The 24562-nt window shown below is 38.8% G+C and overlaps 1 protein-coding gene across 5 annotated transcripts in view; it reads left to right on the top strand.

Annotated features, from left to right (window-relative positions):
• Positions 1 to 17305, top strand: part of APP (amyloid beta precursor protein) — a 185666-nt gene extending 168361 nt beyond the window's left edge. For 3 of the 5 annotated variants that reach the window (XM_060770471.2, XM_060770469.2, XM_060770472.2), the window contains 4 exons: positions 3604 to 3657; positions 11232 to 11332; positions 14366 to 14512; positions 16063 to 17305. In XM_060770471.2, the coding sequence (XP_060626454.2) occupies positions 3604 to 3657; positions 11232 to 11332; positions 14366 to 14512; positions 16063 to 16164 (404 nt within the window). In that variant the 3' untranslated portion in view covers positions 16165 to 17305. The remainder of the gene's footprint in view (positions 1 to 3603; positions 3658 to 11231; positions 11333 to 14365; positions 14513 to 16062) is intronic. The other 2 variants (XM_060770473.2, XM_060770470.2) reach the window with 1 other exon arrangement.
• Positions 17306 to 24562: the final 7257 nt, after the last annotated feature.

Genomic DNA, 24562 nt, shown 5'->3' with positions numbered 1-24562 from the left:
CATCTTATAGCTTCTTTGTTTCTGTTGGTCACTCATGTACATCTTTTCCTTCTATTCCCACCAATATGTACACTTCATTCACACTTCAAATGTTTTGCTTGGAATGGCATCAAATGAATAGGTACAAGGAATGGTGAATGAATCAAAACTTGAAAATTCTAGATATGAAATAATTTGCAAACTTCTGAGGATATATGCAGAATATTTTTGTACACAGCTAAATAACTGTATTCTTTTTGTGTCTCTACTACCAATCAAGAAGGAATCTGGAAAATGTACAGATGACAATATGTTCTTCATATAGGAGCCACACATCCTAAAATCACCTGTTTTGTCATCTATTTTAATGAGCAGATGCCCCCCAAGGCTAATCTTCCTTACATCCATGTTGCCTTAATTAGATAATTAAAAGGGGGTGGTACATAAAAAGGAGAAGGAGGAAGTGTGTGTGAAAAGTAAAAGAAACAGAAGAAGATGTGTGTTGAGGGGAGAGTATGTGTGAAAAAGTATTTTCACTTATGAAGGGGTCAATTGCAGTTTAAACAATACTATATAATAATATATTTTATACCATAATATATAACAAAAGTCAGTCAGGAATACCCATCCTCTCTCACACACACTAGAAATAGTTTGAACACTTCATGCAGGCCCTTGAGGAAGCAATTCTCCTTTAAGTGTAAAAATTGTGACATTCTGATGAAAGATTAACCTTACTTTTGGATTGCCTTTCTGGGCAAACAAATCAGCCCATTTTCTTTCCTAGATTCACTTTGGTTTCTTTCTTTTCATTTTTCTTTCCCACACTCACTTTTTTCCATGGCTAGGGTTCCAGAGCACTCTCTCGGTTCCTTATCTGCTGTCTTCCCAAAGAAATCACATAGATTAGTCTGCCTAACAGAGTCCTGTGATGCATTTCTTCTCATTGTAGTCTTTCTTCTGCTCAGGCAGCAAAAATTCAAGTGCTCCTTAATGTGACAGAAGAAGAGGCATCCAGCCTAACAAATTCTAATTCACTACAGTATATTTTTAACTTCCGTTTTAATTAGAAAACATAGCATGTTGATAATTTAATGAGTTAATTAGCATGTTAATTTCAAGCTCTGAAATAATGTGATACAGGTAAATTCAAAGGAAAGCATTTGGCTGCAAATCTCTAGAGTGTATCCTCTGGCAATGTGTTTGACTTGGTATAAGCTATGAAATTGCTCTTGGTACATTCTGCTATTGGAAGATGGAAATTATTTGTGCATTTATGACTCATGCATATGGTTTTATTGAAAGCTATAGCCTCTGCTCTAGCATGTAGATAGGTTACAACTATTATGTATATTTATTTCAGTCCGTTCTACTGTTCTACATCAGTTGAATGAGTATGTGATAGACTAGCCCACAGATGGGCCAAGTATGGCACACAGGCTTCCTGGGCCCCCTCTGTAGACTTCTTTTGCTTCTCACAACCACATCTAAATTGAGGACACAGTGAGCAATTTGGGACCACTTTCAAAGTATATTTTTAGGATGAGAGGTTTTAAAAAGTATTAACCATTTTTTTTCCCAAAAATCTGAGAGTCCTTAAAGAATCTTGCAAGGGATACACCAAACCTTGCCAACTTTTGGAATAACCAGTTGGTGCACTTTTAATCAAGGCTATTCATCCACTTCGCCAAGAATAACCCCCCCCCCCTCTCTCTATATATATAGTGTGTGTGTGTTTGTGAGGGAGAGAGAGAGAGAGAGCCCACACACACATTAAAAATAAATAAAATGAGCTGTCATTTTCTGGAATAAGTACAGAACAGAATGCTTGATGTTTTTTGGATGTAAACTACTAGCATCAAGATTGTATTGGATATAGCCACGGTGTAACTGGACAGTGTAAAAGGTTACTGGTGCTTCCTTTTACATTATTCATTTTTTCCAAGGAAATGTGAAATAATGAATGTGCATCTCCATATTCATGTATGCATTCAGCTAACAGGCTGAACGTAGCTTTAAAAGCAAATAGTGAGGATGCATTTTGCAAAGTCTTAGCTTAACTGTACATTTGAAATATTCAATTGCTTCCCCTTTTCCTTGCTCACCTTGACTGATATAGTTTTCTTTTTCAAATTCCACTGGATCAATTCAACTCTATCCAGTGTTTTGATTCCCAAACCATTCCCGTTGCTCTAATGAAATGGCAGTTCTTTTTATATCTGCCTCCTGTAGGCAATGCCAATTTTCCCGCCCTGTAGGTAATACAAATATTCTTTAACTCCCCATTCTCTATGTGTGAGCCTTACTTATCTGTCTTTACCAACACTCTCTCTTCCAAAGGTCTTCTACTCCCTGGAATGCTTGTGCCTTTTCTCCCTTGTTATCTCATATGTTCAGAAGCCTCTGTCAGACTATCTGTGCCAGGCCATTCTTTTATGTGTGTAATTGAAATAATGTCTTTTTCTTGCCCTTTTTCTTTTAGCTTCATTTCTCTTCCACTTCGGTGTCATCTCCCTATGTTGAACCTTATTATGAACCTCTTGAGCAAAGACCCATCCTATTGTGTTATGTGAACCTCTGTGCATGTTGACAATACTATATGAATTGATTAATTGGTTGATTGTTGGTATCTAGTTTAAATTTCACCAGTATCTGTTTCAGAAGATGGATTGCAGCAGGATTTAATAGGCTTGAGTCATCTTCCTGAAGTTTGCATCTTCTGGACTACTATCAGCCTCAGTCAGCAATGATAGCTATTGTGTCCCAAAAATGTAGAAGGCATCAGATTGGAAAAGGCTAAGTTAGAGAAATATGCTAGAGACCATGGAGTAGACTTAATAAGGCTTCCTTTTCTTGGGAAGAAGTTCTGTTCCATAGTCTAGTAAGTCTCCTAGCTGAGTTTTTAGGACATGCGATGTGACCCTAACAAGTCAGATCAACAAAGTTTGCCTTATACAAGAGTGTTGTTTGGCTTCAATCTCTAGTAGCACTAAAAGGCTAATGTCATATAGATATATCCATAGGTCTTAATTTTCAGGAAGGTTGTTCTTGTACAACACAGAAAACATTCTCTGAAAGAGGTATTTCTTCCTTTTACAAGGGAAAATACTAAGAGATTTTTCCTTGGTGTGCTGTGGCATGCTAGACTGCTCCATAATTGTCTTGAGAGGACTACAAAATGATGTCTGAAACATAAACCAATAGACTCTTGAGATAAATGAATTTAGTCGTGTAAAAAAGAACTGATTTGCCATATTTCTGTCTGTCCTAAGCAAAAGGAACAGCACGTTATTCTTTGTTTCTCTTTAACATTGCAAAATGCCTGTTCTTGCTGGGAGGCCTTTGAGACTTGGTTTTTAAGAGCTAATATGTTGACTAAGAGGTAATGGATTGCATATATAAGTTTAGTTTGAATTTGTTTCCATTCCCTTCCTCCAGAATTAACTTAAAGCAAATCTTTTTCAAGCTGTTGCTTTTGTTAACTTCGTTTATGGCATATATCTTTCCTGCACTATCCCAAGCAAAACTGTAAATGACTTTTTTTGAAGATTTTGTTTATTTTTTTTATTTGCTCTACTCTTTTTTTCTTTCCTTTCATTTGTTTCTTTGGCTGTGCATACCCAGTTGAGCCTGTTGATGCCCGTCCAGCTGCAGACAGAGGACTCACCACACGACCAGGTATATAATTTGCATGGCTTTTACCTAACCTGTATTTGCCCTGCTTGCCCATATTTGGCTTGAGTTGAATGGATTACTTTTCTCTGTTGAACTCTTGAATCTTTCTAGAAACATCATTTTGAGCAGTAATCTCCTGCCAGTGTTTGAAAATGACCATCTCCCTTAAACATTTTTATCTGACCCATATAATTGTTACTTGTGTCAAAATATTAAAAGTAGAATGGTTGGGTGATTAGTGAACTCGTTTCCCCTCCTGGCATGCAGGGTTTTTTCCCCTCAGAACTTGGAACATTAGGTATTATTCAAAATATCTGTGCATTTTGTGTGATACATATTTTTACATAAAATATAAATGTTTTGTTTTGGAAACTCAGCAAGTGTGAACACTTTTTAAAAAGGGGAATGCTTCCACCTAATTTACTAGGTTCCCTGCAAGATACTGTATTAGAATACTCTGTGTATACTCCTGTATAAGTCAAAAAACTCAACCCAGAAAACCTTATCCATGGGTCAGTGTGAACGCTAGACTTTAAGTCTTATAAAAAAAGAACCATGGCAAAAGGTAAGAGTTTAGTTGTGCCACCTCTGGCTTTTTTCAGACCCTAGCAGGCAAATGGTGCATAGACCAGGAGCGGCTGTCTCCCTGAGATGGCATTAGCACTTTCCCCTCTTTTTGGAATGACCCTGGACTTAACGAAATCCATATTTTTGGCCTGAAAATCTTGCACATCAGTATATACAGTACTATGTAAGTGCTGTATATTAAGTCTGAAAACATGTAAAATAATAAATTCTTAGGTATTTTCTAATAGATAAAATGAATGAGTTGAATTTTAGAATTTTTTTAAAGCTATGACTACACCATTCTGGGTGTAAACAGTATATCACCAGCTCTTAAAATTACAAGGAACTGTAATCTCTTGACCCAGAGTCGAGTACAGATGGGCTACTATACTTAAGTTATTCTACTTGTATGTAATGACAAGTAGAGTAACTTATTCTCTCATAGGTACATTTTAAATAGCGCCTGCACTGTATTTGCATGAAATATCATGAAATATCATTTTACATAGTATAGTGTTAGGACAATAAGAAAAAAGATGTAAAATCATTACTTGTTTTGCCAGATCTGTAAAGCAACAAAAAGGTAAAAGTTTTCCCTGACATTAAGTCTAGTTGTGTCTGATTCTAGGGGGTAGTGCTCATCCCCATTTCTAAGCCGAAGAGCCGGAGTTGTCTGTAGACACCTCCGAGGTCATGTGTCCAGCATGGCTGCATGGAGTGCCGTTACCTTCCCGCCAAGGCAGTACCTATTGATCTACTGATATTTGCATGTTTTCAAACTGCTAGGTTGGCAGAAGCTGGGGCTAACAGTGGGAGCTCACCCTGCTCCGGATTCGAACCACCAACTTTTCGATCAGCAAGTTCAGCAGCTCAGCGGTTTAACCTGCTGGGCTATGAGGGATAAATTTAATCTCAATCTAGGCCTTTTCCAAAGATTTCTGGGGAGCAGGGCGAGCTCCTGCTTCATAATAATAATAATTTTATTTCTTAGCTGTTTTTAGGACTTGTCCACCCACACATTACACCTCTCATCTGCATCCCACCTCCAAATGAACTACTAAAGTACTTACAAAATTTTCAATTAATTTCGGAATGTTTATGCCATGGCAAAGAGCAGGGAATGTTGCTTTTTTCCTCTAAGATAAAAACAATCTGTCTTGCTGTAAGTATAGCAGGTTCGAACAGTATGAAACATTTTAGAAGAGTCCATTGAGTGGTTAAAGACATTTGTTACAGCATGTACATTTCCTTACACCTCCATTTCTCATGGTTTGTTTTGTCATTGGACATTGGAAGATAAATAGAAGCTTAATTTGTAGATTGAGTTGCTGAGGAACATATTTCTTCAGCGTGGTCACTGTGAAATCCACACCTGTGGTATTTCCTGCGTCCACGCAGCTAATTCAGATCCTTATTGAAAAGCTTTTGCCAAATTAGGGACTCCAGCCCCGCCCATCCACTCCAGTAATAAAGCCAGGCAGCGGGGCTTGAGGCCTTAGTTCCTTTTGTCCGCGAAAGCAACATCACAGTTTCATATATCTCAGGACATTGTCCTTCCAACCTTGTTTCCAAACCCCTCTACTCCTCTGGAGTAGTCTTTACACCTTCTTGATGTGCGGAGAGCCCTTGGCTTCTATGTCCACTGCACAGCTCTATTACGAAAGTCACTAAGACTTTTTGTCAAGTACCGTAAGGACTTTGTAGGCCTTCCGGTTTCTACCCAGAAATTGGCAGCCTGGATAGTCGCAGCTATCCAGCTAGCATATCAGATGGCAGGACTGGACTTACCTGTTCAGATCCATGCTCATTCCACTCAAGCAGTGGAAGCCTCTGTGGCTTTTTGCATGGTGTGTCACTGGATGACATTTGTCGGGTGGCCATTTGATCTACACCACACATATTTGTCTCCCATTAGAAATTGGACTTGGCCGCCAAAAAACATGTGGCTTTTGGGAGAGCAATTCTTTTTTCTGCACTAGCATGACGCCCACCATCCATGGGACTGCTCGCTAGTCTACCACAGGTGTGGATTTCACAGTGACCACGCTGAAGAAAGTAAGGTTGCTTACCTGTAACCATGTCAACTGTGAAATTCACACAACCCGCTCATCCTCCCCGCACTCTGTCATTCCTTCTATCTCCGACTGTCTTTCGCGGTACGAAAATAAGGCCTCAAAGCTCGCTGCCTGGCTTTATTACTGGAGTGGATGGGCGGGACTGGAGTCCTTAATTTGGCAAAAGCTTTTCAATAAGGATCCGAATTAACTGCGTGGACGCAGGAAATACCACAGGTGTGAATTTCAGAATTGACCACTCGAAGAAACATGGTTACAGGTAAGTAACCTTACTTTCTTGTTGCTACAGAGAAAATGGATTGATCATAGGGAAATATGCATTATTGAATGTCTTTTTAAATGATAAGCAAGTCCTGCTTAATCTCAGAAGTACATCGGTCAAGAATTTAATAATGACATTCTTAGTCTCCTCCTGGCATAGTAAATCAAAGAGTTTTCAAGCTCTTTTTCTGTTATAGTGAAACTGGACACATTCAACATCTGAAATGTAACCTGTAAAAGACAGAGCTTTGGAATGATGTCAGCTACTGCTGCTTGTGTTATCTATTCTCTCTTTTCCAAATATAAGGCAAATCAAGTCTATTACTTTTGTCTCTTCATCTTTCTAGTGCTTTCATCTTTGCTAGGGCTAACAAAATAACTCTTTCCAAAATCACTGCAGGGCCACTAGTCCTGTGATAAACAAACAAAAAGCTGCTGCAGGATATACAGCTAGCATAAAGATGCTGCTTGTTCAATCAGTGGTGCTTCCAAAGCTAATGAATAAACTCTTCTCAGTATTTGCTATATATTTGCTCCAAAGTAATGGCGTCAAAGTCAAATTCAGTTCTACATACCTTCAGTTCAGGCATCAGGCTAATTAATGCTCCTTCTGTAGTTGAAATTTTGTATTGTTTTTCAGTAATAGTAGCAATGGTTTTAACTTGTTTTACCCCTAGTGCTTTAGATTATAGACATTAAAATGATTGTAGGTTTGTAGGTTTTTCGGGCTGTATGGTCATGTTCTAGAAGTATTCTCTCCTGACGTTTCGCCTGCATCTGTGGCAAGCATCCTCAGAGGTGTACAACTATCTACAGCTTTAGTACTTCATTCCCAAGAATATTGTGCTGCATTGGCACAATTCCCTTTCCTAAAGGTAACATATTGAAGTTATACATTGACAGACCTCACAACCTCTGAGAATGCCTGCCATAGATGCAGGTGAAATGTCAGAAGAGAATGCTTCTAAAACATGGTCATACAGCCCGAAAAACCTACAACAACCCAGTGATTCCAGCCATGAAAGCCTTCAACAATACAAAGGTATAGTTACTAATAAAAATAATGAAATGGCACTGCTAATCATTTGCATTTCAAGGAAAACTTATGTTGGATTGCGAAGAAGCTTCGATTGAACTTTCCTCTTACCCATCTATTCAAAACTATTGAGAATTTGTTCAGGATTCCTCTTTGCTGTTATAATCATCATCATCATCATCATCACCACCAACAACAACAACAAATGCATCAGTTTCACTCATGCAGTTATAATATCTCTTTCTCTGTTCCTGTGGTTATATGAGAACCAGACTTGTAGAGGCATCGTTCCAAGCCATATTTCACATATAATTGCAAGAAAGGGCATTAATTCATAGCCCTGGTCGCTTTGGCTCACAGTTAAGTTTGTATGTTTGATCTCTCTGCTCCTAAGGATGGTGCAAAGAGCAAAATAATTTAGCCACTACATTCTTCTTGGCCTGAATGCTGTTCCTCATGACAAAATAAAATTGAAAATATACTTTTCAGATTTGCCAACCTTGATTTCAGGGTCCCAAGCAAGTAATAGGTGGTGAAGGCATATTAGAACATACCTTGAAGAATGTGTGTAGCATGTATTTAACAGATGAGAAGACAAACTTTGACTGCTTTTGTTTTTTGTCCTTGCTTGCTTTCTTCTTGTAGAAGTTGACAGGTCTCCATACTTCCAAGAATGCCATGTAATTAGCAATTTTTTATCCAACTCTGAAGCACTTTGTGTACAAACAACATACTGCAGCAGTATCAGAGGCAATATAATATCTTTCCATTAATACACCCATAACAATCTATTTGTAATGAGTCCACACCTAATGGTTTCCTGAAAAGAGACATAAAGGTGTGTCAGATTTGTGTCAGGACTTTTTCAAGATAGACCTCTTGTCTGTCAACAGTATGTTTGGTGTGATTATGTCATATCTCAGTCTGCTATGCAGAAATATAAATTTATGATAGATCTTTGCCACACCATTATTCTCCATGGTGAGAAATCAGCTGCCTCTCCAGAAAGCCTCCATACACACACACAGTCTGTTTCCTGATTAATGTCCAAAAAAGGGTTTTGTCAAAATTAGAAATGTCTTTGTGTCTGTTTCCATGTTGTATCATTTTAGGCTGTGAAAACTTGTTGGCTGCTCCTGGGGACCATAGTTGTCCACGCCAATTGTAGTGTTTATGACGCCTCTTAGGATATAAGGGTTTTGCCTTGATTTAGCAAAGATTTCAACAAATTGGAGCCCATCTGAACTCTGAAGAATAACCTATATATTTCATTAAAATTAATTTGCATTATTGATTATATAAGGGGGGGATCTATAGTTCTGTAGTAGCACATTTCTTCAGTTCTTTAGTAGCACCTTTCTAGTCATCTTGTGCTATGTCCATAAAATGGTGACTATCCAGAAATTGGAAAGAAATTGCCAGTGATACATTTAGTAGCCTGCTCTGTTATAGATCTCAGAATTTTAATGCATGGAAATGTTGTGATAAACTAATTATAACTGACAGTGGTGTCTGTTTTTTTAAAAGGAAAGTTTGACATATCAATAATAATTATAATTATACTATATTTATATTCCACCCTATTTCCCCGGAGGGACTCAGGGCAGATTCCAAACATAAAAAGGCAAACATATTTTTAATGGGTTTGGTTTTAATGTTTTTGTTTATTAACCAATGTATTAATATATGGCATTGAATTGTTGCCTTTGTAAGGCCGCCCTGAGTCCCTTTTGGAGTTGAGAAGGACGAGATATAAATGTGGCAAATAAATAAATAAATTCAATGCCTAAACATAGTAAGAAAACACCCATAATGAAAATTGACAAGAGATTAAGTGTTGAAAGTTTAAATGCAAATACTATGAAATTTTAGCTAATACAAGCAAGTAAAGCTGAGATTCCCTTTATAAATATTTTATGTGCTTACATATTACTATTCAATACACAAATATCTACAGCTTTAGGACTTCACTCCCAAGAATATTGTGCACAATCCCCTTTCCTAAAGGTGATATATTGAAGTTATACATTGACAGAAAACTTGACAATATCATTATTAGAGAAAAAACACCGGAGTTCCTCTCTAATTTGGTTCATTAAATTTTCTCAGTGAGCTCATTAGAGCAAAATGTTCCAAGGTTAATAAAGCAAGGTTTATTTAGCAAGAAACAATAACAGGCCCATGTGCTTGCCCTCTCCCTTTCACTCATGAACTGACTTTACTGCTTGGTTGATTATTAGAGCCAGTGTGGGCATCTGCAGCAGATCAAGGTGCCCATTTACTGCTATGAGTCCCCTTCAGGCCCACATAGGCTGCCAAAATAACCCCAAAATTAAAAAGCAGGAATCTCCTTGTTTAAAGAACAAGGTTTTTAAAATGTCAAATAGTATGGGAGAGCCTTGCTACCCATTTAAAAGCTTTCCATATGAGACAATTCACTCATTTGCATCCAATTTTTGGCTTTTTCTCATGTCCATCACTCGTGGTAAAATGTTCCTTTGTGTTGTTCGCATTTCAAACATAGATTAGATACACCATTATACAGTTTCTCTGGAGTAATGTATCAATAATATATTATTTTACAAAAGTTCTCTGTAAGATTATAACACAATATGAATTTCATCTTCTATGACCATATATTTCCCATTGTTCTTTAAGTTATAACCAAAGTTCTTATCCCATTTTACCATATACTCTTTAACTGAGACAATTAACTTTTTTGAGGGAATCAGTACAAAGTCTCCCTAGGAAGTCTGGCAGGACCACAGGCTGGAAAAACAGTCTTGGAGGGCCATAGACAGTTCAAGGGCCATACTTCGTCCATCTCTGTTTTGCAGTTTCATGTTTTGTCTGAAACAAGAAATTGCATTTTATATCCTGGTTTGGCATCTAAGGTTAAACATACGCTTCTGTTCCAGACATAATTGTAAACTGTCATTTAACGTAACCACAATGCACTTGCTAAAACTAAGATTCCCCTGAGAAGGTAGTGCAGGACAACCTTAGAAGGCTGAGTCACTGTGCTCCATAACACTATGAAAGATACCTGGAAGAGACACCTTGATTCGGGGCAAAACTGTCAGTGAGGTGCAGTCTGTTCCAGTGATTCTGGCATGTTATGAGCTATCTAATATGGGGGGAAATGAATTGCAGAAACGTAGTAAGAAGCTTATGTTATTTTGGTTTTTGTTGTTTTTAAGTTTGTAATATTTTTTTTTGTGAACTACCCTCAGAAGCAATCATTGTGCTAAATTGGTTCTTGAAACAGTTTATGAATTCAGTTTTCCCTTGAATACTGTTAGAAGTCTTTTGCAGGTCTAAATCCTATTGTTAATATCAACTACAGTAAACCCATTCTATCAGTGGTATTTGTTTACTCGGTATTCAACAGTTAAGTCTGTAGATGTACTCTTTATTGAATTAACCAATGGGGTTAAAGGCTGCCTGATTTTTTTTCTCTTTTTTTCTTTGTTAATTTTTAAAATCACATCCTATTTCATTATCTTGCTGTGCATATATTCCTTTAAAGGCTTCTTTGTTTGTGAATCTTAATATAATTTCCGTTAGCAATTGGAGCTATTGAAATATATCGTTGTATTACTTGTTCTGGTTCTGTCTTGTTTGTTTGCACAATCTAGGTTCTGGATTAACCAATGTGAAAACAGAAGAGACCTCAGAACTAAAGATGGATGCAGAGTATAGACATGACTCAGGGTATGAAGTACATCATCAGAAACTGGTGAGTATATTCTTTAGAGTGATTGGTAATTTCATGTTTTGCTAATTTTTCCCTTAGAAAAAGCTTCAGGAGATAAACTGGGCTGTATTGAATTGTTTATTTCTATACAATTAGATAGATAGAAAGATAGAAAGATAGAAAGATAGATAGCTCGACAGGGGGAGTGTGTCCCTGTTGGTGCTACTCGACCTCTCAGCGGCCTTCGCTACCGTCGACCATGGTATCCTTCTGGGACGCCTCGCAGGAATGGGTCTCGGAGGTACTGCTCTGCAGTGGCTCCGGTCATTCCTCGAGGGTCGGTCTCAGAAGGTGTTACTGGGGGACTCCTGTTCTACCTCACAACCTTTGTTTTGTGGGGTTCCTCAGGGTTCAATACTGTCCCCCATGTTGTTCAACATCTACATGAAGCCGCTGGGCGAGATCATCCGGAGTTTCGGGGTGCGGTGTCATCTGTACGCAGATGATGTCCAGCTCTGTCACTCCTTTCCACCCGCTACTAAGGAGGCTGTCGAAGTCCTGAACCGGTGCTTGGCTGCTGTGACGGTCTGGATGGGGGCGAACAAATTGAAATTGAATCCAGACAAGACAGAGGTACTCCTGGTCAGTCGCAGGGCCGAACAGGGTATAGGGTTACAGCCTGTGTTAGACGGGGTCGCACTCCCCCTGAAGACACAGGTTCGCAGTTTGGGTGTGATCCTGGACTCATCGCTGAGCCTGGATCCCCAGGTTTCGGCGGTGACCAGGGGAGCATTCGCACAGTTAAGACTCGTGCGCCAACTGCGACCGTACCTTGGGAAGTCTGACTTGGCCACGGTAGTCCACGCTCTGGTTACATCCCGCCTTGACTACTGCAACGCTCTCTACGTGGGGTTGCCTTTGAAGACGGCCCGGAAGCTCCAACTAGTCCAACGGGCGGCAGCCATGGTATTAACAGGAGCAGGGCGCAGGGAGCATACAACTCCCCTGCTGTACCAGCTCCACTGGCTACCGATTAGCTACCGAGCCCAATTCAAAGTGCTGGCTTTGACCTTTAAAGCCCTAAACGGTTCTGGCCCTACATACCTATCCGAACGCATCTCCGCCTATCAGCCCACCAGGACCCTAAGATCTTCGGGAGAGGCCCTTCTCTCCATCCCGCCTGCTTCACAGGTGCGGCTCGCGGGTACGAGAGATAGGGCCTTTTCTGTGGTGGCCCCGCGGCTTTGGAATGCCCTCCCTACTGAAATAAGATCAGCCACCTCGCTAATGGCATTTCGGAAAAAACTGAAAACTTGGATGTTCCAGCAAGTTTTCGGCTAACCCGACGTGATGATGTTTTGATCATGGATTAGCAATCTCGGACAACGAATTGGATTGTGACTTTAATTATGAGATGTTCTGGTCTGTATTGGTGGCCCAATACTATGTATGTATATGTATGTATTTTATATTTTAATTTTATATTTTAAATTGGAATATTGTAGTTTTAAATATGCTGTAAACCGCAATGAGTCGCCGTATAGGCTGAGATATTAGCGGTATACAAGTGTACCAAATAAATAAATAAATAAATAAATAGATAGATAGATAGATAGATAGAGATATATAGAGAGTATAGAAATATTAAATTCAATACAGCCCAGTTCATCTCCTGAAGAGAGTGTGTGTGTGTGAAACTTGTGTGTGTGTGTGTGTGTGAAACTATACCAGGTGCTCTGGCAGAACTGGCAAAACCATATCTGAGAATTCCTTGCCTAAGAAAACTCAATGAAGTTTATGAGGTTGCCATGAATGGACATGAGAAGACAAACACATTCAGCTTATCCTACCTTGTGTCTATTTTTGTGCAGAAAGTGTGCCACCTTAAATACCTTGGATAAAAAGTCAAATATAAATATAGTGAATAGTATACCTTAATTCAAATGCGAACAAAATCTGGTTAACTAACAAGTCCTAAATTTACAATTAATATACACAGACCACCTACTACAATGCAGTCTGAGCCTTGCCACATGCACAATGGAGGACCTTCTCACAGTGACACCAGAGGCACTCCAAGTGGCCAGCTTCTGGTCAAAGGAAATTTAGTATAATGCCAAGTTTATAATTTTGCTTGTGGGTATTTTATTATACATTATAAGTGTGTTCTCAATTCACTTCTGACACAATAAAAAAAGTTCTCCACCAGAAATGGAATGGCATGGGAAGGGGGCTATAAGAGAAACATGGTGATTCCTGGAGTTGGTGGTAGGGGACCTGTAGAAGTCATGCATAAGGAACTCTTAGGTTAAACTCAATTAATCACTCAATTAATGTCTTGGTCTTCCAATATGTTTTGTAAACTGCCTGCCTTGCAAATCATTGCCTAAGGAAGACCCTTTAAGGAGCTAACTGTCCATACAATACTGCCATGTATCTCTTGATTCTAGGATGCTTACCACTTATCCTAATTCACTTCTGTTCCTCACCCTAATTGTAGAAATCATTTATTTATCACTTTACCTGTTTGACATCTTCTCACGGTTAGATTAAATCCATAATCTGGAATCCAGAAAACACGTAGAAACTATTTTCACCTAATAGTGTCAGAAATCACATTGAATTCCGTTGTCACAGTCTCTTTGGGTGTCTCCTGAAAACTAACCTCTTCCTTAGCACTGCTAGTTTTACTACAGAGGCTTCAAAAATACTAACTATTACAAGAACGTGTAATTTCCCTCTCCATAGTGTCTTGCATGTAGATCTATTAGTCCACATCATTTGTAGCTCCATATTATTCAACATTTACCTAAGTTCTTACTGATTAGATAGAGCTGTTAGTAGTACTAAATAATAAGTTCTTCAAGATTAGAAGAAGAAAAAACTCACATTGCTAATTTACCTCAACCATGGAAATGTAATTTAGGTATTGAACTTGAGACCAAGTAAAATACCAGAGAAATCACTGGATAGTAGAGTAACATTTGTATTAAGTTGGAAAGTCCAAAGAATGCCTTATTCCTTAATTTCTCAAATTCTGAAACTAATTTTTCTACCATTACTTTTGATGTTTAGGTATTCTTTGCTGAGGATGTAGGTTCAAATAAAGGTGCCATCATTGGATTAATGGTGGGCGGTGTTGTAATTGCAACAGTGATTGTCATTACTTTGGTGATGCTAAAGAAAAAACAATATACATCCATCCATCATGGTGTAGTGGAGGTAAGTGATCGTTACAATTAGTATTATTCCACGAATTGAGTTAGGAGTAGAGTGGTAAAAAGAGAGCTTAATCTACTTACATATCACCAAGAGTATGATAGTGGAAGTTAACCACTTATACTTTATTTTGTGCAGTATGTTGGCAATAATACTCTTTTCAAATGTAACAGCATTGTATGCATTACACAATCCATATTCTTTTCTAAGGCTATAATTAAAGCAGGACATTTCTTTGAACAATTCTCTTTAGATGTATTGGGTATAGAGATTGTGTGGAGAGTCTCACAAAAATGCTTGCACTATGATTTCAATTACTGCACTACACTTCTCTTTATAGTTCCTGCAGCCAGGCAGCATCTCTAAATGAATCTCAGAAGTTGAATAAGCAACAGATTATTAATGCTTTTGTAGTTATGAAAATTAAAGGACATTTAAATAGGAACGTTCAGACAATTAACCTTTAGACCCAAATGTGAACTGTATCAAATGGATTATAAACAGATTGTGTGTGATTCATACAAAGTTAGAGATGTTTCCATTATGGGAACTGTTAGGGAAGGTAGAATAGAAAAACTGAAGATTATAAATACATATTCATTTAAATAGCTAGCACATTTTTATAGCAAGAGTCATTGTGGTGGAAGAACTGCAGTAGCTTACATGCAACTGTACGTCTTTGAATAGTCATCTGTGAACTCATTCAGATAGGTTATCTGCACCTGTTGCAGTGCATTGTTCAGAGCCTTCTAGAGCTATTACATAAGCTCTGTGATAGTCACCGTGTCCATTTTTGGGTGTCTCGCCAGCCTGGTTCCCACCCAAACAATCAGTTTCATAGACACCAAAGCAAAAGCATCCAAGGAACCAAGGAAAGCCATGACACTATGAGGGGAGGATGGGCACAACTATGTGAGTTTACAGATCACTACTCAAAGAACTACAGTTAAAAGTATGCAGACTTTCCTTTGTGGTCTCTGTGGCTCATACAAATGGGAGGTTACAAGTGCAGAGGTGATATGGATCAAGGAGAATGAGAAGAAACGTCTTCATAAGAAGAAACGGAAGATGATGACAATTAGTGACCATGGGCCAGTTCACATTACACAATTATAAAAGTTGAGGGGGATGGGGACTAAAGCATTCTGGCTATGCATTCTAAATCCCCCTCCCTCATTTGCAAATCTCAAGATTCCTTATAATACTGTCATGACAATCAAAGTGGAATCATAGCACTATAACTGCATGGTGTGAAAGGGCCTCATGCAACACAATTCATGGTTGATTTTTATTACATGATTGTTCCTTTGAAGAGGTGTTTCCCAAGTGTTGGTCTTCCAGATGTTTTGGACTCCAGCTCCCAGAATTCCTAAGCACTGGCAAAGGTAGCTGAGGTTTCTGGGGATTGAAGTCCAAAACAGCTGGAGGACCTAAGTTTGAAGAACACTTCTTCCAAACTTGTTCTATTTCAAAGGGAACATGAAAGTAAATGTGACAGTTACAAGCTCCCTATGCCAGGAATGACTCTCGTTTTTTCCTTCCGGCTGCCTTAGGTGGATGCTGCCGTGACACCAGAGGAACGCCACCTTTCTAAGATGCAACAAAATGGCTATGAAAACCCAACCTACAAGTTCTTTGAACAGATGCAGAATTAGGACACCACAGCAGCCTCAAGAGTTGGACAGCAAATGATTGCTTCACTGCCCATTGGTGTTCAGTTAGAGAATAATGTGGAAACAAGCAGACAAGCAAACAAAAACACTTTGTTTTATTATTTACTCATTATCGCCTTTTGACAGCTGTGCTGTAACACAAGTAGATGCCTGAACTTGAATTATAAAATCAGTAATGTATTCTCTCTTTACATTTCAGTCTTTACACTACATTATTAATGAATGTTTTTTGTGTACTGTAAAGTTTAACTGTATCGAACTAGTGCATGAATAGATTATTTCCCAATTATTTATCATATAGCTCCTTTAGCCAGTTGTATATTATTCTTGTGATTTGTGATGGGGGGAAGTCCTAATTGAAATATGCTTTAAGAATTGATGGGGGATGCTTTCTGTGTATGTGGGATTGAGCTGCTTCTCTTTGCTGAGTTTTCCTTCTGATCACTATGCATTTTACGATCAAGATTATGATTATTATTTTTTTTAGAAAAGTATTCCAGATGAGTTGAGATTATTTTCTTCTGCAGTTGCATTTTATTGTACAGATTGTTGCTTCTGCTGTACTAGTGATGTAGAAATCATGGGAATACATGTTTGTTTCTTTGTGCCTGTTTTATGTGCACACCTTAGGCATTAAGGGGGTAAGACTTTTTTTCCCATGTACCTTTTCATCTTTTTTAAAAAAGAATCCCTGTTAATTGTGAGCACTTTTATAGGGGTGGGTGGGGAAAGTGCCTGCTGGTTGAAACATTAATGGGGATCCTACAAACGTTTCTGCAGGATGATTGTACAGAATCATTGCTTCTGAACTGATAGCTTTCTACACTGTGTTACATAAATAAATTACAAATAAAACCATTGGGCAAGAGTTTTATTTGGACAAAGAAATAAGTATTTAGGGGGAGATTACTGTTAACAGTGCCCACCATATCTTCTCATGTGAGGTTTGGGTAGGTCTCCCCTCCCAGTAGGCCTGGGTCATAGAATTCCCATTTTGAATATAGTGAAACAAAATGGCATTGGGTGAGAGGGGTGTTTGCTTGGGCATGCCTTCCCTCTGAAATGTCTCTTTTTTGAGTTTGTATAATAGTGTTTTAATGTAAATAAATACATTCCTGGAGGAGTTCCATTGTAGTTGTGTGATTCTGTGACAGCTATCCCGAGTTGTCTGCTTAGTTGTTTGCTCACTGGGCTAGTCTTGAGCATTCCATCCCATTGTGAACCAAAATAAACTTCAGCCTGGTCACCAAAGAGTCAGCTTTTGGTGGGTTGTTGTTGTTTATTCCTTCAGTTGCTTCCGAGTCTTCATGGCCTCACGGACGAGCCCACGCCGGAGCTCCCTGCCGGCAGTCGCTACCCCCAGCTCCTTCATGGTCAAGCCAGTCATTTCAAGAATAACATCCATCCATCTTGCCTTTGGTTGGCCCTTTTCCTTTTTCCTTCAGTTTTCCCCATCATCACTATCCTCTCCAGTCTTTCATGTCTTCTCATTATGTGGACAAAGTACTTCATCTTTGCCTCTAATTTCCTTCCCTCAAATGAGCAGTTGGGCATTATTTCCTGGAGTATGGACTGGTGTGATCTTCTTGCAGTCCAAGGGCACTCTCAGAATTGTCCTCCAGCACCACAGTTCAAAAATGTCTATCTTTCTTCGCTCAGTCTTCGTTCAACTCTTTTATCCATAGGTTATGTAATATTATTAATGCCTTATTCAATTTGGAAAAGCAAGTGTATCTGTGGCTTTTGTCAGACTTTCACCAGAGTACCAAAGCTAACTGCTTATGATAGGGGCAATAGAAGAAGAGGAACAGGAAGAGGTTGGCACTTTTAAAAAATCCTGCTTTTTCTAATCTGCCATAACCATTGTAACTTGGAAAGAGACAGTAGCTATGGGGTACTTTTTTTGCCAAAAGGCCTGTTTATAGATTTACACTACACTCTTCTGCTTCTAACTCCATTGTCAACTTCTGTGGTAGTCATAATATAGATACTCAGACTCAAGTAGGAAGGCTTGGAAATGTCTGCAAATTCAATTCACAATCTAAACCTAAGTACCAGAGAACAATTCCTTTTTCTTTGTTACCATTTAATGCTAACATTTTCTGTGTAAGAGGAGGGGCAGCTATTGCTTGTAAAATTAACGAAACAGTTAATGACCTTTATGTGAAATTAAAGGCTTGGTGGGTTTTTTTTATTTTGTTATAGGCCCTCAACTGTGAGTTCATGCATCTACAAAACATGTTCATAACTTTCTAAAACTCCACTTACAGAGCCAATATTTTGTGTTGTTGAAGGATTTCATAGCCAAAATAACTGGGTTTCTATGTGTTTTTGGGCTGTCTGGCCATGTTCCAGAAGTGTTCTCTCCTGACGTTTCACCCACATCTATGGCAAGCATCCTCAGAGGTTGTGAGGTGTTGGAAACTAGGCAAGTGAGGCTTATATATCTGTGGAATGTCCAAGTTGGGAGAAAGAACTCTTGTCTTCTTGAGGCAGGTGTGAATGTTGCATTGATTAACATTTAATGGCTCCAGTGGGCTGGGCAGGCTGATTGCTGCCTGTGGGAATCCTTTGTTGGGAGGTATTAGTTGGCCCTGATTGATTCTTGTTTGGAATTTCCATTTTTTGAGTGTTGTTCTTTATTTACTGTCCTGATTTTGGAGCTTTTTAATACTGGAAGCCACATTTTGTTAATTTTAATGGGCTCTTCCTTTCTGTTGAAATTGTCCACATGCTTGTGGATTTTAGTGGCTTCTCTGTGTAGTCTGACATGGTAGTTGTTAGAGAGGTCCAGCATTTCTGTGTTCTCAGATCATATGCTGTGTCTTATGTTGTTTCGTCAGGTGTTCTGCTATGGCAGACTAAGGTTGAGTTAGTCTGCAGTGCCTTACATATTTGATTCGTGTTTGGGCAATGCTGCGTTTGGTGGTCCCTATGTAGACTTGTCCACAGCTGCATGGTATATTATAGACTCCTGCAGAGGTGAAAAATCCTTCTTGTCTTTTTCTGAACGTAGCATTTGTAAGAATGCTTCTGAAACATGGCCATACAGCCCAGAAAACTCACAGCAATCCAGAGCCAATACTCCTGTCATCCTTGGAGGGAGCATAATATATCTTGAGAGACATACTTAATAATGGATTAACCCATTTTATATTTTCTGGTACAAAATTTTACTCTGATCAGCTCTCCACATAGTCTTTTATTTTATTGTGATAGTTTCACCTTCTTTCTTCTCCAGTGGTTTCATGGTAGCTTATGCGTTCCTGGCACAGAAAACCACTTAGATATCTGGACTGCTCACCTACATTCTGTGCTTTTTTTTTCTTTGATACAGGATTTAATAGCAATATTAGTTCTGCATGGACAGTTCCTGAAGGTTTTACTAAATTGAATATGAAGCCATCTCTTCAATAATGTGAAGACAAGTATCTAGTTTCATGTGCCTACAGCATCTCTCAAAGCTTCCAAAGGGTGTCAAAGAAAGGAATAAATCATAACAATAGAGCTGTTGTTAGACATCTTGGTGCTTTCAGTGTTGGTATTATTTCATGGACAATGGCTGTCACTCTCTGACAAAATGCACACACAAAAACCCATATGTAGCTCAATAGACTGTGCTGATTATCACAGGGACCATTCATTTTAGGATATAACTCAGGATATGATTAAGCTTAGCATAATTAGAAAGAAAAAAAGACAACAAAATCGTTTGTACTCTGCTGCCTTTCTATCTTTGTAGCGTAACATCAAAGAGGCAAATTCTGGGCAGCAGAGATCAAAAAGAAAAACTTTCTGAAAGAGGAAAGTGTGTTTTCGGTCAAATGTTATGAAAATATATTCAAAAACATAGAAAATTATGAGGAAACCATTCTAATTTGCAGCATCTGCACAAAGGATTATATAACCATACTCTCCCCACTCCTCATTTTCTTCTAGTTAATGATAAACGGTGCATCATTATTTTGGCTTGTCTTTTTTTATCGCATCAGAAGTGGCCCAAGAAACTGCAAGTTGCTTCTAGTTTGCGAGAATTTGCCATCTGCAGACATTGCCCAGGGGATGCCCAGATATGTTACCATCCTGTGGGAGGATTCTCATGTCCCCGCAAGGGAAGCTGGAACTCACAATCTCGGAGATTGTGATCATCACGTCAGCAGTACAGCCGGCGCAAGGGTTTAACTCATTGCACCATCAAGGCTCATGGCTTACCCATACTTCCTATTCTTTTAAAATCATAGCAATGAATTGGAATTAAAGGGTGCCTATGAAGGCAAAACTAAAATTTAAGACATATCATGCACTTACATTTGTTTCTTAATTGTTTGTCTTAACTAGCATTGCAGGAAATCTGATATATATACTAGCATAGCAGGTAAAACACATGAATTGTTTTACTGCCAGGTTTGGGCTTGACCCCTAAAATTTGCATATGAATCTTCATCCTCCATCCTAATCTGCAGAGCCTCATTTACTGAAGACCTCCCATTCAAGGCACACACTAAAACAAAACAACTAAATAATGGTAAACCTTTCACATACACTAATGACAGAGAAAATTATTTAACACAAGCTGAATTTGTATTCTCAGGAGGGAAGCTGAGACTATTTCATTGGAGCCATTGTGCAACAGAACGAGCACTGTGGCCATTACAGAGCATATCCCATTGAGTATGGGATCCTTCACTACACAATGTGATGTCTTGCTCAGTGCCTCATGCATCCTCACATCCTCTGATGCAGGACCGCAGCACAAATGTTCTTGCATCCATCAGCTGAGTACTGACACAGCTTTTTATGCACTTTGTCCCCAAGTATGCATCTTGAACAGTTCTTTGTAGGTCTGTACAGTTCTATGGCAACGTACCACTCTTGCTCTTTCAACCAAGACAAAGACATACATAAAATGGGAGTTATATACCCTAATAGGCTTCCTCAAAGCTAGAGTGATGCCTGCAGCTTGTGAGAGGCTGGACTGAAGAGGAAACTGATTTCTGTTCCCAGAGAGAACTGCCTTTATCAAACAAAACCGGCACAGACTAACACTGACTACACAGATGGGCCTCTTTAAGTAGTATGTCATGCTCAAGCAAAGCACAGTAGACCTGTGATACACATATAGTTCTGATATATTCAAGTGTGATGATTATCTATATAAATAAAAATGTAATGTTCGTTTCTGGGATTAACAGAACTCAAAAGCCACTAGACGAATTGACACCAAATTTGGCAGCAAAACACGTTCTAATCCGCTCTGTCTTTCAAACAAAAAAAAGTAAAAAATGAAGGGGAAATAACTTTAAACTCCCCAAAAAGAAAAATGCCTTACAGAGCAAGCGCAAAGGCCCCTCTCCCCATTGCGCGAGAAGAATGAAGCACCAACCATTGTGAGGGAAGAGAAGCCTCGCCATGGAGTCCCTTTCCATGCAGGAAGGCAGAGTCTGTTTTCTTTTGGGGAGGGGAGGGATTGAGGAAAGGAAAGAGGGAAGAAGAAGGCCTGGCCCAACGGAGGGGTGGGGGCTTGGCGAGGCAAGCCCCGGCAGCAGCTGGAGCCACCACAGCGGCTCCATGAGGCCCACATGGCTACCAGGCAACTCTTCCCCCAAGACCAGAGGATTACAAGGCAAGCCTGACTGCAAGAGTGGGTGCACGCGCGCGCGCGCACACACACTGGTTGGGGGAAGGGAGGATGTGAACCATGGGAAGGCCAGCAACTCTCCCACTTGGGGTCCACTTGAACCCTGGTCTCCGAAAAGCCTGGTCCAATTTTCAAATGACATCACACTATCATAGCTCCCTCTCCCCTCTTAGGAAGATAACATGTTTAAAATACCTTATTTCTTGCTTTGTTTACAATACTGACACATAAGCAAATATTGTTTCCATTTGAGTAGACTTTGGCAAGTGTACATTTTAGACTATACTTCTCAGAGCTGACCAGCAAGCATGGCCAGGTACTGATCTGGCCACACAATGCTGAATTAAAATTTAGCAATAAGAACATTCTCTCAGGTGAAAAGAGTAAAATTTCAGCAAAACATCTAACCTTTGAAAACAAATGTGTCCAGTCAACAAAAAGGAATGTACACGCACATATTTGGGGGAAACTGCATTTTTGAAAGATGTATTTTAGATTGCATTCAGTCCAGAATTTTTTGTTTGTTTGTTTTGCTGCACATGATCAGCGCTTGGTGACTCTGGATGCTCAAAAGAAGATGAAATTGGCCATCTTTTTGTTTGCTTGCAGTGATACTAATTTTGTGCTAAATGGATCATCTTGAGTACTCTAGTCCAAGTAGGTTGGGGTTTTTTCCCTACTTCAAATATACCCTTTCAAGGTACATCACTGGCATGGCTGCAGAAATTAACCTTCATTGAGCATAGCTACAGTTCAGAACACATTTGTGAAACCGTTAGCTGCATTCATTTTTGTTCAGTGACATTTCTCTTAGTAAAAGTATAAATTAAGGTACATAAACTGCAGTCAATAAAACCGGTGCTCTGTTTCTTACTTCCTGAGATTGGCTGCCCTCTGCTGCCTCAAAAATCATTCACCAATGTCTTCTGAATTATGTTACTAAGCAACAGCAAAAAAAAAAAAAAAAGCTTAAAGGACCTTAGTAGAATTTGCAACTTTAAAAAAAGTGACACAGACTTGCCTAACACTGAAGAATGTTGTTCGCACAGTTCTTCCAGATTGCATCAGATTTCCAATGGCTTTGAGACTGGGGGACTCTTAGGCTGTCTCTCATTCATCGTGATATTATCACTAGCTCCTTGTCTGATTGCCGATGTAAAAATGTTAACTTTGTCATTACTTTTTAAAAATATCATACTTGCATAATGCATAGGAATCCATTCCTTGAATAATCTTTTTTTAAAAAAAATACTGTAGTTTATGTGTCTTTTCCCTGTTCATTTCAATATAAAGTAGAGTCTTGCTTATCCATCCTTCGCTCATCCAATGTTCTGTATTATCTAACGTGGTCTGCCTCCCAACCGGATCCACAGCTGTTTCAATACACTGAGATACAGTAATTACTACACGTTACTGTGTATTGAACTGCTTTTTCTGCCGATTTGTTGCAAAACATGATGCTTTGGTGCTTAATTTGTAAAATCATAACATAATTTGATATTTAATAGGCTTTTCCTTAATCCCGCCTTATTATCCAACATTTTTGTTTATCCAACATTCTGCCGCCCCCTTTTGTGTTGAATAAGCGAGACTCTACTGTATGTGGATTTTAACTAACTTCTTGTCAACAAATAGTCTGAAATGTAACAGCTTCCTATTCCCACTCCCACAAATACATGTAGCAAAATAAATTTCAAAAGAGAAGTAACTGTCATATTCACCAGTTTCAAGACAGGACCATGGAAACACAGAATTGAAAGGTACCCTCTGCCACATAGGAATACACAAAGCCCCCCTTCCCCCAATCCAACATATGGCAATCCCATCAAGTTCCCTGGGATAATATTCCACTGTCAATCAGCTCTTACCATCAAGTTCTCTTCATGAATTACGTATTTGCAGAAACCTGAAGAATATGGTAGCTAATTTCACTAGTATGAGGCATTTTAATTATGAATGTTAAACTTATGTCTTGTGTTCGCTGTATTTTCATATTTGTCCTGTGTATTTTAATATATTATGTATTAGTAGAAATATGTTTAAATGTGTATTTTAGGTAATGTTCATGATTATGTTTTTAGCTATTTTGCAACCCACCTCGAGCCACAAGGAGAGGCAGGAAAGAAATATAATAATTATTATTTTAAAATGAATTTGATACAAACCGCATTACAAACGCCTCATTCACCCTTCCCATAGTAATTTCTTATCATTAGCATTAACAACCCATTGCTTTGCTAACTAGTTTTTCAGCCATAAGTCTCATGGAATGGACCATTTTAATGGAAAATGGAGGATTCCTCTGCATAATTCAGATATTAATTTATCTTGCCATAATGAAATATACTTAATTGCTGTGCTTCCAGTTGAAAGTAGAAAGGAAAAGAAGCATGTGTGAAAAACAAATGTGTCCAAAAGTTAATAGAAATCAAGGACAGACATCTTAACAACTTTCCAGATTATTTTGGTAACATGTTACAAGTATGATAAAGTCAACCTATTTAAGATGTGCATTCCAAGCCTCTGAATGGAGATGTCCATTAATATAGTAGCAATTAATTCTAAAGCAAAACGAACAGAAACTGACAAGATGCACATAGTTAACAAATATTGCTCAGTGATAGGTACTGTGTTTATGTACTGAAACACATCTTTCAGTTTCGTTTTTAAAATGCTCTAGAGCTTTTTCTTCTAGCACAAGTGACAAGAACAGTATAAATATTAGAACACTTGCCCTTTGAC

Source organism: Anolis sagrei, chromosome 3, assembly GCF_037176765.1.
Source record: "Anolis sagrei isolate rAnoSag1 chromosome 3, rAnoSag1.mat, whole genome shotgun sequence".
Taxonomy (NCBI): domain Eukaryota; kingdom Metazoa; phylum Chordata; class Lepidosauria; order Squamata; family Dactyloidae; genus Anolis; species Anolis sagrei.
The sequence above is the reverse complement of the archived record's forward strand: the minus strand, read 5'-3'. Positions and strand labels throughout refer to the sequence as shown.